The sequence below is a fragment of the Bicyclus anynana genome, chromosome 19, assembly GCF_947172395.1.
Source record: "Bicyclus anynana chromosome 19, ilBicAnyn1.1, whole genome shotgun sequence".
NCBI lineage: Eukaryota > Metazoa > Arthropoda > Insecta > Lepidoptera > Nymphalidae > Bicyclus > Bicyclus anynana.
In genome coordinates, this window is record NC_069101.1 from 13,057,641 (window position 1) to 13,075,035 (window position 17,395).

Here is a 17,395-nt window from a genome sequence, read left to right on the forward strand (position 1 = left end):
AGCAGATACGTTCAAGTAATGCAGGAATATAGATAGTTTATATAAACACATTAGGTTAAGCCTGTAATGTTTATATATATGTGTATAAAATAAATAAACAAATAAATATATAACACGTTTGCCGGGTCAACTAGAACCTAAGCTTAGCTGTATATAAAAATATTGCTACGAGATTTCTAATACATTCTAACATAGAATTGACCATGTCAGTAAATGACAGAAAGCGGTCTATAATTTCATACTTATTACTACTTTACTAGTTTTACTACACGGTTTACTAAATTACAACAATTTTCTTTCTCCAGAAGTCATCTCTTGACCACATATTATTACTGTAACTTTTTTAATATAAAATGTTTTACCTTCCTCGTTTGCTCAGTGGTTAACTATGTGTCTTCAGATGATGAGCTTCAAAACCTAGGTGAAGATTTGAAATATGGTTTTTTAAAAAAAAAAAACAGTAGAAAAAATATCCCGAATTTAGGAAGGTGGTTGCGGTTCACCTCCGTGCTCCGGAGAGCAGTAGTAGTTACAAAATCAAACATTACCACTTTAAACCCAAGGTGATAATGGTGCTTTTGCTACCATTATCACCTTGGGTCCATTAATTTGAAGTGTGGGTTAAGAGGCACCATGAGGCTTAAATGCTTCATATGCCTGTATTACACCGGCCCCTAATCATCATCATCATATCAGCCGATGGACGTCCACTGCAGGAATAGGCCTTTTGTAGGGACTTCCAAACATCACGATACTGAGACACCTGCATCCAGCGAATCCCTGCGACTCGCTTGATGTCGTCAGTCCACCTGGTGGGGGGTCGGCCAACACTGCGCTTACTAGAGTGGGGTCGCCATTCCAGCACTTTGGGACCCCAACGTCCATCGGCTCTTCGAACTATGTGCCCCGCCCATTGCCACTTCAGCTTCGCAACTCGTTGAGCTATGTCGGTGACTTTGGTTCTTCTGCGGATCTCCTCATTTCTGATTCGATCACGCAGGCCCTCATACTGGAACACAATAAAGCTGTTTAGCGGTAGAAATAAGCATGGCGGTACTGTTTCCCCTGAAGAGCTCTACCACAAGAAGCTCTACTACAAATAAAAATGTGTTGAAATAATCTTTATAATACAATGTAATAATGTAATACCTATTTATAGAGAAGATAGTGTTTTTGCACTAAACTCCGGATACGGAAATTGGTTTATAAGACACAACTGCCAAAGATTATAAAAATTATATTAACAATATAATCTGTAGTCAATTTCCCGGATAATTATTTAATTAATAATTAATAATAGATATTAATTAATATGTAATCTTTACCATCGCGTGCCGTAACGATATTAACGTACCATTCATTGGCTTTGAAAAATAATATATTATGCAAAAACACGTGAAGCTATATAAGCAAGTGGGTAAGAAATATTCTGAAGCAATCACTGAGAGATCACACTGTATAAGATAGCGGGTGATTTATGGATTGAAATGTGATCTTTGTAATTAACAGTAATAATAGTTTTCGAAGCGTTAGCGATCGTAGAAAGATAATCGAGGTGACATTTGGCTACAGGGGCAGTTATTGCCTAAAATTTCACTTGGGTGTAAATATTTTTTTTATTTATGGGAAACAATAGTTTTTCTGGATGAAAGGTATTCTAGATATTTTCTCCATATTCCCACGGGATACATAAAACGCGGCTTTTTATGTATTCTGTGGGAATATGGAGATAAAATTGAAATTTAATCTGATAACCTGAACCTAAAGTAGTAAGTAATTCATTGGTAATAGAAATTTTCAATTAAAAAAAATTACTTGAAGGTATAGCAAACAAACTCACTTTTACGGTATTATATTTGTGTTAAGTAGTTATGATTAGTACAATTATATTATAATGACGAAATCGGAGATTATGGTCCATAGATTTAATCTTAACAGATTTTTCCTTACCTTGAGGATGGGCTAAGCATTAATCTTTTACACAAAAAATATCACAAATTATAAGTAAAGACTATTTAGTTCGAAAATAGCTTTAATTTTAATTCGTAGAAGCATATATGGCATACGCTTGAGCGCTGTTTACGTGATATATCCGCCACCGCGTTCCGCTACGCTTATCACAATGCCATCCGCTTTAATCAGAACTCATTTGTTCACCTAGAAATGCACTTAGTCGAGTGAAATTGTACTCTGCGTGCGCTCGTACCGAGTGCAATGTGTGTGAGTGACCGATTGGACTTACTGCCTAATTATGCATCATTTTGTTTGATATGTTTTTAGTCTGTGGTTGATACGCGGTGACATTATTCTTTTGACAAGGTACTTTTTAGTGTTAAGGCTTTGAAGGATCCGGCTTTCTGTTGATATTTTTAGTCTGTGGTTGTAGTACGGTGACCCTTTTTTATTGATAGCGTACTTTGTTGTATTAGGTTTTTTTATCGAATTATTAAATAAAAAAACATTTATAAAAACAATGGCGGTTTTAAATTTTAGTTCAGATAAATTAAATGCAAGCATTTTGAAATAGATTTCAAAATAATAATAATAATAATAATCAATGTTTTTTATCGGCCATAAATTAAATCGGTGGTATGCAATTCAGTACGTGTATTTTTTTGATTATTTTTATAAGAAATAGGGAGATATTTCGTAGATTAACAATGTATTTATACGTGTATAATTGGGAACTAAGTCATATAAACACAAGACACAAACAATATAGACACGGCAAATTGTGTTTTGCGAACATTCTTATTTTTAACCCCGATTAAAAAAAAGGCGGTATAGTATATCTGTGTGTTTATCTGTGGCAATGCAACTTCTAAACTAATGGACTGATTGTGATGCGTTTTTTTGTGTTTGAAAACTAACATGGTTTACATGGGTACCTTTTTTAATGTTTACTCATAACTTCGTTATCTATTAACCAATTTTGAAAATTATTTTATGTTTGAAAGAGTATACTTTCCGATTGATCCCATTTTGTTTTCATGAAAATGGATTTAGTAATTTTGGGTTAAAATCAAAATACATCTTTGAAGTCGGTTAAATTTTTATGTTAAAAAGATTATGATGATATGTTTAGTCGATCCAACGAAATAAAAATCAGTGATTTTTTCTATTGATTTTCAAATGATGACATACAAACCTTTTTTTAGCTAACTTCATAACATATTTTTAAAATTTCTCATTATAACCTGCGTAATTTTAACCGACTTTTAAAATATTTTTGTTTCTTAATGTAGCAAGTGTAAAATTTTACAACAATCAATTTTAATTAAGTATGTAACTTTGGCAATAAATTACATAGTGGTACCAAAAGTTACGGTGTAGTTACTTTATCATATTTAAATGTACCTACAGACAAGACATTAAATATCACGTGTCTCAATCGGTGAAGGAAAACATCGTGAGGAAACCTGCATACCAGAGAATTTTCTTAATTCTCTGCGTGTGTGAAGTCTGTTAATCCGCATTGGGCCAGCATGGTGGACTATTGGCCTTACCCCTCTCATTCTGAGAGGAGACTGGAGCTCAGCAGTGAGTCGAATATGGGTTAATGACGACGACAGACAAGACGTTAATTATTTATGTATATATATATATATATCTCCATTAATAAGTAGGTTTCTCAGAAAATAAAATATTCGATCGTTTCGATCGATACTATCTTTGTGAGTTTATGTTTCATAAAAAACGTTGTAATTTTTTTTTTATTGAGAAAGAATACAATAAGGAACTTAAGCTAACTTATCCTAATAACTATACAAATCATGCCCACGTGGAATGTTGGCAAGAAATCTGGCTGCATTTCCACGCTGGACAGCCAGGCTGATCCTTTGCGCAAAAAATCAGCCAGCCTTTCTGTCAACAGTCGAGGCAACTAGCCGTTGTAATTAATTTTCTTATTTTTTCAGTATTATTAAACTATAATCAATTAATTCCTAGATGATTGCCTATGATTACAGTTTAGTCGGAAGAGATTAATAAATCGACAAAACATTAATCGTCTCAGATCGAGGTCAAGAGCGAAAAACAATGGAAACAGTGATCTGAATACAATACCCGATTGTCTCATGTCTGTCTATCCATCACATACGATGCTCTATTAATTTATATTGATTGATAAATTTATCTCTATTTTTGATTTATTTGACTTATTAATGCTGTAGAATTTTAAAGTCAAAGTGAAACTATTGATAACAATAATTTTAATCGTTGTTCTGTTATTTATTGTAATAAACAAAAACGTTACATTGTAAAGTTTAACTTTTTTATATTATAGATTAAAATAATGTGTTTAAATTATGGAAAAATTTAAAGTCTTAAACTTAAATTTATACGCAAATACTAATCATACAGCTTTACTGATCTGTTGTGATTTTTGAATGATATTTGACTTTCAATGATTATTTTGTAATTCCTTACAATGGTAATTTCGAATAAAGCAATGGTGATAAGTAAATACTTTACTTATTTTATTTAAACTTTGTTTGTTGCTAGAAACTGGAAGTTAATGACCTGCCTATGCATACGTTTAAAGTTTAAACAATGTGTTAAAATACATTTATTAAGCTGAGCTAATAAATATACGTTATTATATTATTTAATGAGCATTATTTTAAATAATATAGATTAATTTTATTAATTTAGTAATTTACTATAAGTATCTGCTCAATTTTTGACAGAACTGGGTGACATTGTCGCCTGTATTCGCCGGTTTTCCGCGGACAATAGCGAAATAATTCAATTATCTATACTAATATTATAAAGCTGAAGAGTTTGTTTGTTTGTTTGATTGAACGCGCTAATCTCAGGAACTACTGATCCGATTTGAAAAACTCTTTCAGTGTTAGATAGCCCATTTATCGAGGAAGGCTATAGGCTATATATTATCCCCATATTCTTACGAGAACGGGAACCACGTGGGTGAAACCGCGCGGCATCAGCTGGTTCTTTATAAATTTCCTGCTAACTTGCCATATGGAGTACGAGTAAATATGTGATCATGTTACACTTCCTCACTGTTCCTCATAATAGAAAACCGTCACATAATATGCGTAAAAATGTAATTATTCAAATTAAAAATGTGAAATCACGTTACGTACTAAAGAAATTCTTTATCATTCGCGTTTTATTCATACTTCGCTTTTTATATGAAATCCTACAAAATTTATGAATATAAATGTTTAGAAAGAAAGAAAGAAAAAAACTTTATTAGAGAATTATGCCAATTTGTTCTATTAATCGTCACGACTATATCCCAGTAAAGGGACCCAACTCAGCATAATGCTACATACTCTTTAAATAAAAAGAGCATGCAACACGGCAACTCGTCACTGAGTAATAAGTATATATAAGTATATATATGTTCTGTAATAAGTATGTCATCATCATCATAATTTATAACCCATATTCTGCTAAATGTAATTAAGCACGAGTCTCCACTCCGAAAGAGAGGGGTTAGAATACCACGCTGACCCAATGTAAATTGACAGATTCACACGTAGAGAATTAAGAAAATTCTCAGGTATGCAGGTTTTCACGGAAAGTTTTTCTTTCACCGTCTGAGAAACGTGCTATTTAATTTCTTAAAACGCACATAATTGAAAAGTTGAAGGTTCATTTTGGATCGGATTCGAACCTATGCCCTCCGAATAATATGTATTATCCGATAATATTGCATGTATACTTAATGTACTTTTGAAATGTGCGCGTGCATACATTCGGTAATAATTGATTTTTCATTCAAATAGATTAAATTAATAGAATTTTTCAGTATTTAACTAATAATAATCGAACTTGCGATCATCGCGCGTGAATAAACGTATCGCCCGGCTTCTTCGGAGCTATTCGTGCAAATTTTTCTGGTGTATATAATGGATTACTTGTCAACTGGAAAATGCGTTTTTTATATTGTTTTTATGTGTAGCGAGCGCATATAAGTCGTCGGTTTCACTTGTGATGGACATATTTTGTCGTAATGTCTTGCGTTACTTGTGAATTGTTATTGATATAATGTTAGCGATGTTTTAAAAATGGATATAGAGGTTCTACATTGTCTATGATTAGCAAATGTGTAAAGTAATATTAAAAAAAGTTTTAATATTGTACTGTTTTAATCATAATTCAATAAAATAATCACTAAACGCCTCTAAACAATAATAAACGTAAAATAGTGACAATTTATGTTCTAAATTAAAAAAAGTAATTTTGTACCTAGTGTTTAGTAAAATAGTTTTAGCTAAGTTTGTGTGATTTTGATTTTAGTGTGTGACAAATAAGTGAATGTGAATAGAAATTACCTAATTTCAATGAAAACTAATTAATAGTGAGGACAAAAATACTTTGTGTTTACCTACGGAGACCATCTAAAAATTTGTGGAAATAATATTTGTTTTTTTTTTCTCGATTTGTTTGACTTGGCCTTGGAGGTCCAGGTATACCTGTGACCATACGGCTTTTATAGCTTTTTAAAAGGTAGCCCGTTTGAGTCTTATTATTAGTAGGTAGGTACTAAACCACAGACTAAAAAAAAATAATTGTCAGGATGAACTGAAAACTTTTGGGAAAAAGTTTCCACATATGATCACCAATTTCGAAAATAACTATAACCGGATACGAAGTGACTTTATTTAGATGTTAAAATCATTGTGATGTTAAAAGAGTTTGAAAGTGATTTAAAAACAAAGATGGCGACGTGTCCACGACGAGAACGCCCTCTGCGGGCGTCGACCATGAGGCTAAAGTACTCTAAGACGATACCAGCGAGTACTGTGAGGTAGGCATATTATATTCAATATTCATATTCATTATCATTATCATTTATTTGTTTCAATAAGGCTTAGGTTACAAGCACTTTCACCATTTATTAATATTATAAGATAATGGTTAATAATTAGTCGAGAATTTAAAATTAAAGTTATGAGGGTTCCAAAGACGCCTTGGTCCGAGAAGAGCCTACAACAAACTCAGCCAGGTCTTTTTTTTTTAGTTTATTACCATTTAGCGTTCCGGTACGATATCGTGTAGAAACCGAAAGAGGTGTGGATTTTCATCCTCCTCCGAACAAGTTAGCCCACTTCCATCTTACATCATCACTTACAATCAGGTGAGGTGTAGACAAGGGTTAACTTGTAAATAAAAAAAATATATAAATCTTTGAAATTCTCTGCCTATCATTTACCCTTAATTAATTACTTGAATCCAATCAATATAAATTACTCAAGCTAACGTTATGTAACATTCAAGTCAGTTGAATATCATCAATCATTTTTTCATAAAAGCAATGAGGCAAAGAAAATATTTTAATCATCATCCGCCATTGATCTATTTTTTAAAAACCTTACATAACAAAATGATGAATGTTATATTTTATATTGAAAGAGCTATTAAAGAGAGATTGCGCCAATCATTTTTCCATTACAACACGTATAGTACGTTCTAGATAAAATGGAGTTTTCTTCTAATTAAACTCGAATGGTAGGTGCCACAGGTTTTCCATGTGTCTACTCCTTATTTATATAATCTATATTAATATTATAAACGGGAAAGATTTGATTATTTGTTTGTTTGCATCGTAATTTACTGAATATTTTTTTTTCAAAATCCATTTATTTCAAGTAGGTTCAGTATCTGTACTTTATTACTTATTTATTTATTACTTACTATATTCTACTTTACTTACTTACTTTACTGTAGAGCTAGTCAGGTTTTTATTTATTATTTATTTATGATAAAAAATTATACAAGCAATACTTCCCTCTGCATATACAACAGGATTTTGTTGTGTAAAATTTACAAGTTACAATGTGTAACATTTTCTAAGTATATCTATACATCTATAAATATATTAGGTATATAGGTAAAAGAAAGTCGTGTTAGTTACACTATTTATAACTCAAGAACGGCTGGACCGATTTAGCTGAAAATTGATACAGAAGTAGCTTAGTAGGGTAGGGATATGGTAGCGATAGGGATTCACGTGGAATAAGTCCCGAGCGACCGCTTGTTTTTTTAAAAAAGACTTAAGCAGAGTTTCTTGACTGCTTATATTCTCTATAGAATATATATATAGGCCTCGAATTTCTCCAAGGTTCCCAGCCCTTCGCTTTAGGCATCCAGAGTAGTTGAATTATAATTACGTTGGAAGATGCCCGGCCCGACTATCTTTTCCTCTGCCGAGCTTTTTATCTTATATCTTTCTGTCCATTTCGACATATTGTCACATCATCATAATTATTATGTAGTAATTGAAGTAATTGGAGTTAATTCTAAAATATTCGTTACATAGTCGTTATAACACAGCCGGTATATAATTAGCTTGTATCTACTTAATTATAATAATAACAATGAGTTTGTTACTGTCCGAGAGTTACATCATGAACACTATTGTTGTGCGATTTGTCTGTTAGTTCTTTATTATGTTATGTTATTTAATACGTGACGTAATAGTTTTGCTATGAAGAATGACGCAGTTTGTTTTACTACCTTTCCGGGAGAACCACCTAACCCTAAGGCTGCTGCAGAGATTGCTTTGGATCGATAAGGGCATTTTTTGTATCCTTCATCTTTTATACTATGTTTTTGTTTAATTTTATTAATACAACATTAATATACAAAGAGTTTGTATAGCGTAAAAATATAACAATCATGCGATAAAGTTTTTACAAAATTCCAATCAGAGTATACATTTATGAGGTGCTGGATCGACAATATTTGTCAGATCCTATCCTATCTATACAATGTTGTATACACATTTTCAAGTTCAGTTTCGTTCGTTCGTCATCAACCCATATTCGGCTCACTGCTGAGCTCGAGTCTCCTCTCAGAATGAGAGGGGTTAGGCCAATAGTCCACCACGCTGGCCCAATGCGGATTGGCTGACTTTACACACGCAGAGAATTAAGATAATTCTCAGGTATGCAGGTTTCCTCATGATGTTTTCCTTCACAGTTTGAGACACGTGATATTTAATTTCTTAAAATGCACAGAACTGAAAAGTTGGAGGTGTTTTCCCCGGACCGGATTCGAACCCACACCCTCCCTCCACCCTCCTCCACACCCATCGGAGGTAGTGGATCATATCCACTGGGCTATCACGGCTATTCAAGTTCAGTTTAATTAAAACAAATCCAATTGCAAGTTTAATTAAATAACATTAAATTAATTAATTTTTTCTATTCAACCGCAGGTTTAATTTATTTCAGAAGAAACACTCAAAATTAATTAATAGAGTAGAAGTTGCAATAAAGATATTTAAATAAATAAATAATTTCAAGTTGGCTACTTTAGAATCATTTTTGAAATATCAGGTTATTTTTATGGTGTTAAATAAAGTCGCAAAGTTGATAGAGATAAAGAGCCGTGATAGCCCAGTGGAAATGACCTCTGCCTAGATCCGATTCCGGAGGGTGTGGGTTCGAATCCGGTCCGGGGCATGCACCTCCAACTTTACAGTTGTGTGCATTTTAAGAAATTAAATATCACGTGTCTCAATCGGTGAAGGAAAAACATCGTGAGGAAACCTGCATACCAATGAATTATCCTAATTCTCTGCGTGTGTGAAGTCTGTCAATCCGCATTGGGCCAGCGTGGTGGACTATTGGCCTCTCATTCTGAGAGGAGACTCGAGCTCAGCAGTGAGCCAAATATGGGTTGAGGACGACGACGACGAAATAAAGTCGACTCTGATGTCGGAAGGGCGCTTTTACTTTTATTATATTTTCTTAGTATTTACTTAATTTGGCAAAATACACTGTTCGATATTTTCGATCAAGCATAAATATTACAATAACAATTTAACTATGTAAGTATGCTATTTGCTGCAACTTCTTAGTACGATTTCGCAGTACAATTTCGATACTGCCAATCAAGCATTACATTTTGCAAAACCGAACGAGGTGACCGGCACCTCATTTTCATATATTTGATCACTTTCCCTAATTACACCCACATGAATATTCCTTTACTTGCATACAATTAAAAATGTACTATTGTGTAATAGCATCAATACGGAAATTGGACTTTATGGAAACAAATTTAGAGTTCATATTTGATTGACAATCGCATCCGCATAGTGTTTTTGCGGTACAAATTGCTCCGTGTCAAACAATGGATATTTTTTATAGCGCCATCTGTTGTCGAGTAGAAATGGTGGGAAAGTGTGGAGGAAAACTGAACATTGTTTTACACATTTTCTCCTCGTCGACTATGTATTTTTAATTGTTAATGAATTGGCTTCAATGGCGAAGGTCAATTGTTGTATTAATCTAACGTGTCAACATATTATTTATTACTTATTGTGTTCATCAGATTTTTCCATATCCTACTATGGTAATTTTTATATGAATGCCACTGAGATTTGATGTATTGCTTGTAATGAAAATTAGATAAATGTAAAGACATGTAAATATTCTGTATGTAAATGTTCTATATCACATAATGTATATCAATATATATCAGCTTTAAAGTTTTTATAAACTTTGTACGCTATTTGGTTTAAGAGTAACCACTAACTCCATCATCAGATAAGTATACCATTGAATAGGCACCGAAAAGACGTATAGCTTGGCAAATTTGCTTGTAACACTCCCGACAGTCCGTGAAGGCCGGGAGGGGGGGTAGCGATGCCCCGCATGCACGACTTCATACTTGCACAGTCCTTCCCTCTAACCCTCGAGCACGACTTCACACCCACGCAGGGCTTCGCTCCCCCTCGTGATTTTTTTTATAAATTTGATTAGGATTTATTATTATTTATTCCCTCATATTTTACTCGTTATTTGCACAGAGTTGTGATAGCCCAGTGGACTATTGTGCATGCACCGTCAACTTTTCGGTTGTGTGCATTTTAAGAAATAAAAATCACGTGTCTCAAACCGTAAAAGAAAAACATCGTGAGGAAACCAGCATACCTGAGAATTTTCTTAATTCTCTACGTGTGTGAAGTCTGCCAATCCACATTGGGCCAGCGTGGACTATTGGCCTAACCCTTCTCATTCTGAGAGGAGACTCGAGCTCAGCAGTGAGCCGAATATGGTTGATGATGATGATGATTTGTACACCACAACATAAGGAAAAACAAACTATGATACATAAATAAATGTATAGGAGAAGAAGACTACAAAAGGCGGTCTTATCGTAGCGACTTTTTCGGGACAGCCCGGAATTCAATTCCGGAAGCAATTCGGAAAATACGAGAACACGAGAATGTAGGTGTAATTAAAATAAAATACATACATTCAAATAGCTATACACTAATACATAAACCAGTTAAGAGAGTAAGTCGTACCCGTAAAGTACCTACTTTTCACCCTCTTATCGTCATCCCCATTTTTAATACCATATTTAGATTTTTTGATGACTGTACAATATACTTAAACTATAAAAAACACTTCGTACCCTGATATTACAATCAAGGCCGAAACTGTAAAATACTCTTGTTAAAAATTCTCTAGTTAATGTATAAGTAATATTAAGAGGGCGTTCTGATGACCTTCCGTTCAATTCGATAGAACATAATCTTTCTCATGATTCTTTCGATTACGAAATCGATGTTACAATACTCGAAACATCTGTGCTGCAATCGAATTTATTTCGATCTTATCTGTGACAGACGTAGAGAAAAGAAAACAAAGAGAAGCTTTAGCCTCAGTAGCTCAATGGTTAGATGTCAGAGCTGGACTTAAATTGATGAAGTATATGTTTCGATTCCCGCTTAGACTATTGTTATTAGATTATTGTTCTACTTAGACACTTCCACTTCCAGCTGTCTTAGTTGCAGTTTTCCTTTACAATTGTATTATATTTATATATACATAAATATTTTTTTTTACGAGCGAACTATGCTTGGAGTTTCTCTGCGTGAGCGAATCAGGAATGAGGAGATCCGCAGACGAACCAAAGTCACTGATATAGGTCAGCGAGTCGCAAAGCTGAAGTGGCAACAGACATGAAGGTTGGTCGACCCCTTTCTAGGTGGACCGAGGACATCAAGCGGATCAGAGGAAACCGAAATGACAGATCTTGATCACATGACCTGTCGATAGCAAATGTCATACCCATGCATTTTATTAGTTTTCGAAGCGTTAGCGATCATAGATAGAGCATCGTGCCACATGGCACGATGGGGCCCTGACCCTGTAAATTGCTTTAAAAAATTTCGTGTTTTTGATTTAAAAAATATTATGTATTATTACCTGATTATATTAATACCTGAGCATAAATAATTTTATATTCTATATTTTTTTTTATCATGCGCCTCGTTCATCGCGCATTTTACTCTGAGGCAAGTATGGCAGCCGGTGGCCGGTGCAGCGAAAGTGTTTGAAATTGCCGTCTCATGATTTTGGTATCACATCGCGTTGAACATGCGCGGCGAATGTGTCTCGTTATAAGCGAGAAGCGATGTGTGATTAACCGTTTAATTGGCATTGTCTTCATTTATAAATACTGACATGGACAATTAAACGGTTAATTTGAAATATGAACTTAAAAAATCGAAAACAATATTCGAATTTCGAACGCTCAACATCTGAGGGCCTAGTGGCAGTTTGATACTGTGACGATCGCGATAACGTAAACGCTATTTCCATTCCAAATTTCAGCCAAATCGCTTCAGTAGTAGCGGCGTTAAAGAGTAACAAACATCCATACAAACTTTCGCGTTTATAACATTAGTAGGAAGTAGGATTTTAGTAGGATAGTACATACATGATTACAATGCTGTATTACTCCATGCATGAGTTAAAATTTAGAGTTTTACGGCTACTGCAATTACATTGCAATTGTTTTTGTTTGTATAGAGTACCAATTGCATCAGCTTAGATAAAGTAGAACCTATGAAACAAATTCAAATGAATGTTGGCTCGTAAACTTTCTTGGTGTTTATTGGATGTACGTAAGAACATGAAATTTATAGAAAGATATTCGATGTATGGACGCCACGGATGCTTGGTTCAGACGTCCAAATTAATAGAACAACATCCGATGCGTGGACGCCGTACCCAACCGCGGACGTAGGTGGACGCATATCGCTTACGATCAACCGCTGTATCTCATTCCTTGTACCACACGCAAGTTCACGAAATGCTGTGTAATTAATGTCAGTCGAAATAAATTCTAGTGATATGCTTCCTTTTGTTTCATATTCCAAAATTGTGGAACACGTCGTGACACTTGCCTGTCGTACCGTGTGCATTGTTGTTTCATAAATCTCCATGCTCTGATGACATTTGTTTACCCAATAACGACCGCGACTTCGTCTATCATCATCATCATATCAGCCGATGGACGTCCACTGCAGGGCATAGGCCTTTTGTAGGGACTTCCAAACATCACGATACTGAGCCACCTGCCAGCAAATTCCTGCGACTTGCTTGATGTGGTCAGTCCACCCGGTGGGGGGTCGGCCAACACTCCGCTTACTAGTGCGGGGTCGCCATTCCAGCACTTTGGGACCCCAACGTCCATCGGCTTTTCGAACTATGTGCCCCGCCCATTGCCACTTCAGCTTCGCAACTCGTTGAGCTATGTCGGTGACTTTGGTTCTTCTTCATTTTTGATTCGATCACGCTAAGATACTCCTAACATAGTTCGTTCTATCGCCCGCTGTGGGACTCTGAGCCTTCTTTCTGAGGTCATCACTGGCAACACGCACTGTTCGAAGACTTTTGTCTTCAGGCACTGAGGAATTTCGGACGAAAAGACTTCTTCTATACATGTTTTTTTTTCACTGTTTTTTTTATAAAACTCCCTAAATGTAACAGTTTAGTTTTATTATACATTTCTTTAGTTATAGCTGCCGGACGGATCAGTGGATATGACCTCTGCCTTCAATTCGGAGGGCATAGGTTCAAATCCAGTCCGGGGTATGAAACTCCAAACGTGAGAGACTCGTGCTCAACAGTAAGCCGAACATGGGTTGTCAATGATCATGATGAGACACACAATGAGAGCTGCCGGAGTTCTCATTGTGTGGTGTTTGAAAATTAACACCAGATAATTTACAAGAGCACTATATCTATTAGTGGACGTCTATTTTTTTTGTTTTTTATAAAAATCTTTTTTTTTTAATATGACCAATATTCCCATTCCCCTCCAACCAGTCGAAAAAGACTGCATTAGTAGTGGGTACGACAATAAACCACCGGGGCGGTGATCGAATTGAACCCTCGGTGATGAGTCCGACTGCTCTTACCGTTGAGCTATTGAGGCTCTAAATTGGCTGATAATGATGACAAAGTCCAATGATGATGACGATGATTATGATGACGATGGCTTCCAATTAGCCGGAGAAACTGTGTTACAACAGTAGCCCACAAGGCGGGAATCGAACCTATGACCTCTCGGTGTTGTTTTCTTTTACTCTTTTGCAGTGGAGCGTGAGGTTTCTTTATTGAATAGACTGGCTAATTAATTTTACTAGATAGCCACAGTGTTTGGTATAATGCCAATATGTCATTAAACTATCAATACAAAGATCAACAAACTCGGGGAAAAATATGTAGTGTCATTAAACTGATTGTGTGAAAACATATGCGAGTGTCAAACTGGGCACTTTCGCTGCTCCCGCCCAGCGTCGAAGCCTCCGCAGTGAGAAACGAGCTACCGGCGCGTGCGCTTGTTTATTAATTCAATTGTCAATCGATTTTGTATCGATTTCCCACTAAATATCGATTTTCAACCGTATTGTGTATCCAGTGACGCTCAATTTGTCATGCAAAACTGTGCTGTCATGTAATATTTATTCACATCAATGTATATTGATCGATTCGTAACCGATTGATCGATTGTGAGTCGTGTTGTGTGTGGAATTACTGTCATTTTGTTTTACGAAACTTTGGAGATATTATTGATTAATATTCATGAGTTTCTTGTAACTCAATTAATAGTTATTTCTTAGTATTTCGCTTTCTTGTAGTTGTGTTTCCGTGTAGTGTTCTTGCCGCGTGAAAAATACTCAAAAAATATATAAATATGACTCTAAGTAATACCCAACCGCCGTATAGTAAGGTGACTTCGAAACTTTTTGGTAAAAAGAGTAAAAAGAACAAAAAGTATGTGAAAATGAAAGCTGGGACCTACAGTGGGCGTGAACGGTAAATGTTTATTATTTGGATTAATTAATACTAGTTTGCCCTTGACTTCGCCCGCAATTTCAGGTCGAGTCTGGTTTCTATAACAACCGATTTTGTTTAATAAAACAGTTTTTCAGTAGCCTTTTGATATGTTTTTTCTTAACTTAATTGTTTGTTAAGTATTCTAAATCTTAAGTCTCTTTACCATGATTGAAAAAGCCTTGTTATAGATAATAAACTAGCGAACAACAGCGACTTCATCCGCGTGGAGTTAAGTTTTTCACAAATCCCGCGGGAACCATGAATTTTTCCAGGATGAAAAGTAGCCTATGTATTAATCCAGAATAATCTATCAAATATCGGTTTAGAAGTTGCGGCGTTAAAGAGTAACAAACATCCAAACAAACTTTCGCTTTTTTAATATTAGTAGGTTAAGATTAAAGACATACTAATGCTATTATGAGTATTCTATCTCATTTTTGACTTTACTTTTTTAAATATGACAAATTCCCTTTCCCGTCCAATCAGTCGTAAAAGATTTTGTTTAAAAGACAGTCCTGGATTAGCATGTATGCCATATATAAATATATTAAATAATAAATTCTTAGGGCATACTGTCCAAGGGTTGTCATAGGCGACCGAGAAAAAAAACGAGCACACAAAAGTTAGAGCAGTTTCAAAATCCGGTAGTTTTTTTTCATTTTATTATTTCTAGTGTAATTAAGGGCCCACAGGGGAAGATTGTTTTTGGCAATAAGTTTCCTAATTCGGCACTGGTTAAGAGCGGGTACATTATAATAGCTTGCACGGATCAAATCCACCTTTCGGTGAAGAGTCCAGCCCTTTTAACATGGACCTATTATTTAAGGCTTAATTAGGTATTATAGGTAATACAACGAAACCTAGATTCTAGATCCACTTAGGTGTAATACTAACTTTTACGAAATTAAAATTATCGTCAAGTATCACAGTCAATGTACCTCATTACGATGCAGAAATATGCATGTGATAATAACTATGTATAAAAAAAGGAAATCTCAAGGAAAGTTAACATTATAGGCCTGTTATCTCGTCTCACTATGTGAAACACTTTATGTAATCATAGGCTGAGTTGTACATGTCACGCTATCATAATAATATGCTCTCCATTATAGTTGGTATTTTTAACCAACTTCAAAAAAAGGAGGAGGTTCACAATGGGGATGATGACTAGGTTTGAATATATTGATTTTTATCAATATATTCAAACCTAGTCATCATCTATGTCAATGTTAACTAATTTATACATAAAAAGCAAAGATTGTCTGGATATTTGCAAAATAAACGAGATTATAAAATTTCAAAATCTATTAAAAATCTTTTGTCGTAATTAGATGAAAATTCATACAGTTTTAGCTTCCTTACATTAAATGTGACATTTTTTAATAAATGAACTATAAACATAAACGCACAAATAACAAAGATATTAGTAATTGTGTTTGAACGCCCATACAAATCTAACGATCATTACATTGCCTACGACGTCATTAGTTCGTGCCATTTTGTATGGGGCGTTTTTCAGGGATCCGCGGCAGCGCCGCAAATCTGACCCTTTAAATCCCTGTAGCTCCGAAAGTAATGATCGCAGATACCCTGTTACTTTTACGAAATTGCTTTACTATTAGCATACTCTTAATTTATATACAATTTAAAAAACTGTCATCATCGTGTATGTTTTTATTTTAATGTTTGTTACCTCATAACTTCGTCATTTAACCAATTTTGAATTTTTTTGTTTGAAAGAGTATACTTCCAGATTGGTTCCATTTAATTTTCATGAAAATCAGTTTAGTAATTGTGTGCTAAAATCAAAATAACTGAAATACATCTTTGAAATAGGTTCCATTTTTATGTTAAAAAGATTATTGTCTTCAAACAGTGCACTTTTTCTTCTCTACAAGTTAGCCCTTGACTTCAATCATCTCACCTAGCGGGTTAACTTGTTAGGAGTAGGATGAAATTCACACTCCTTTCGGTATTTACACGACATCGTACCGCAACGCTAAATCACTTGGCGGTACGTCTTTGTCCGTTCAGTGATGACTTTTGGTTCCGAGACTTGGTCTAACTAAATATCTAAATGAAGGCCCAGAACCACTAAGCGCGAGATGGAGCGTAGACTCTCGGTCCAAACTCCAATAGGTTGGTATCAGGCAGCCAGTGGCGTGCATTTTATAGATGCAAATGCACTGCCTACCCTAAGGACTCAATACAAATGTTGGATTAGAGAATACATAGTTGGACAAGGAATTTTCTAATATTATAGTGCATACCCT

At 34.9% G+C, this 17,395-nt stretch overlaps 1 protein-coding gene across 10 annotated transcripts in view; it reads left to right on the forward strand.

The window, feature by feature from the left end:
- LOC112058076 (espin) overlaps positions 1-17,395 on the forward strand; it is a 128,717-nt gene that overhangs the window by 63,236 nt on the left and 48,086 nt on the right. Inside the window, exons 1-2 of one of the 10 annotated variants that reach the window (XM_052887322.1) lie at positions 2,183-2,319; positions 6,550-6,781. The exons of 8 other annotated variants lie outside the window; for them this stretch is intronic. In XM_052887322.1, coding sequence (XP_052743282.1) covers positions 6,657-6,781 — 125 coding nt within the window. In that variant the 5' untranslated portion in view covers positions 2,183-2,319; positions 6,550-6,656. Of the gene's footprint in view, positions 1-2,182; positions 2,320-6,549; positions 6,782-14,595; positions 15,102-17,395 lie in introns of those variants that run through there. One more of the 10 variants, XM_052887323.1, reaches the window with a different exon arrangement.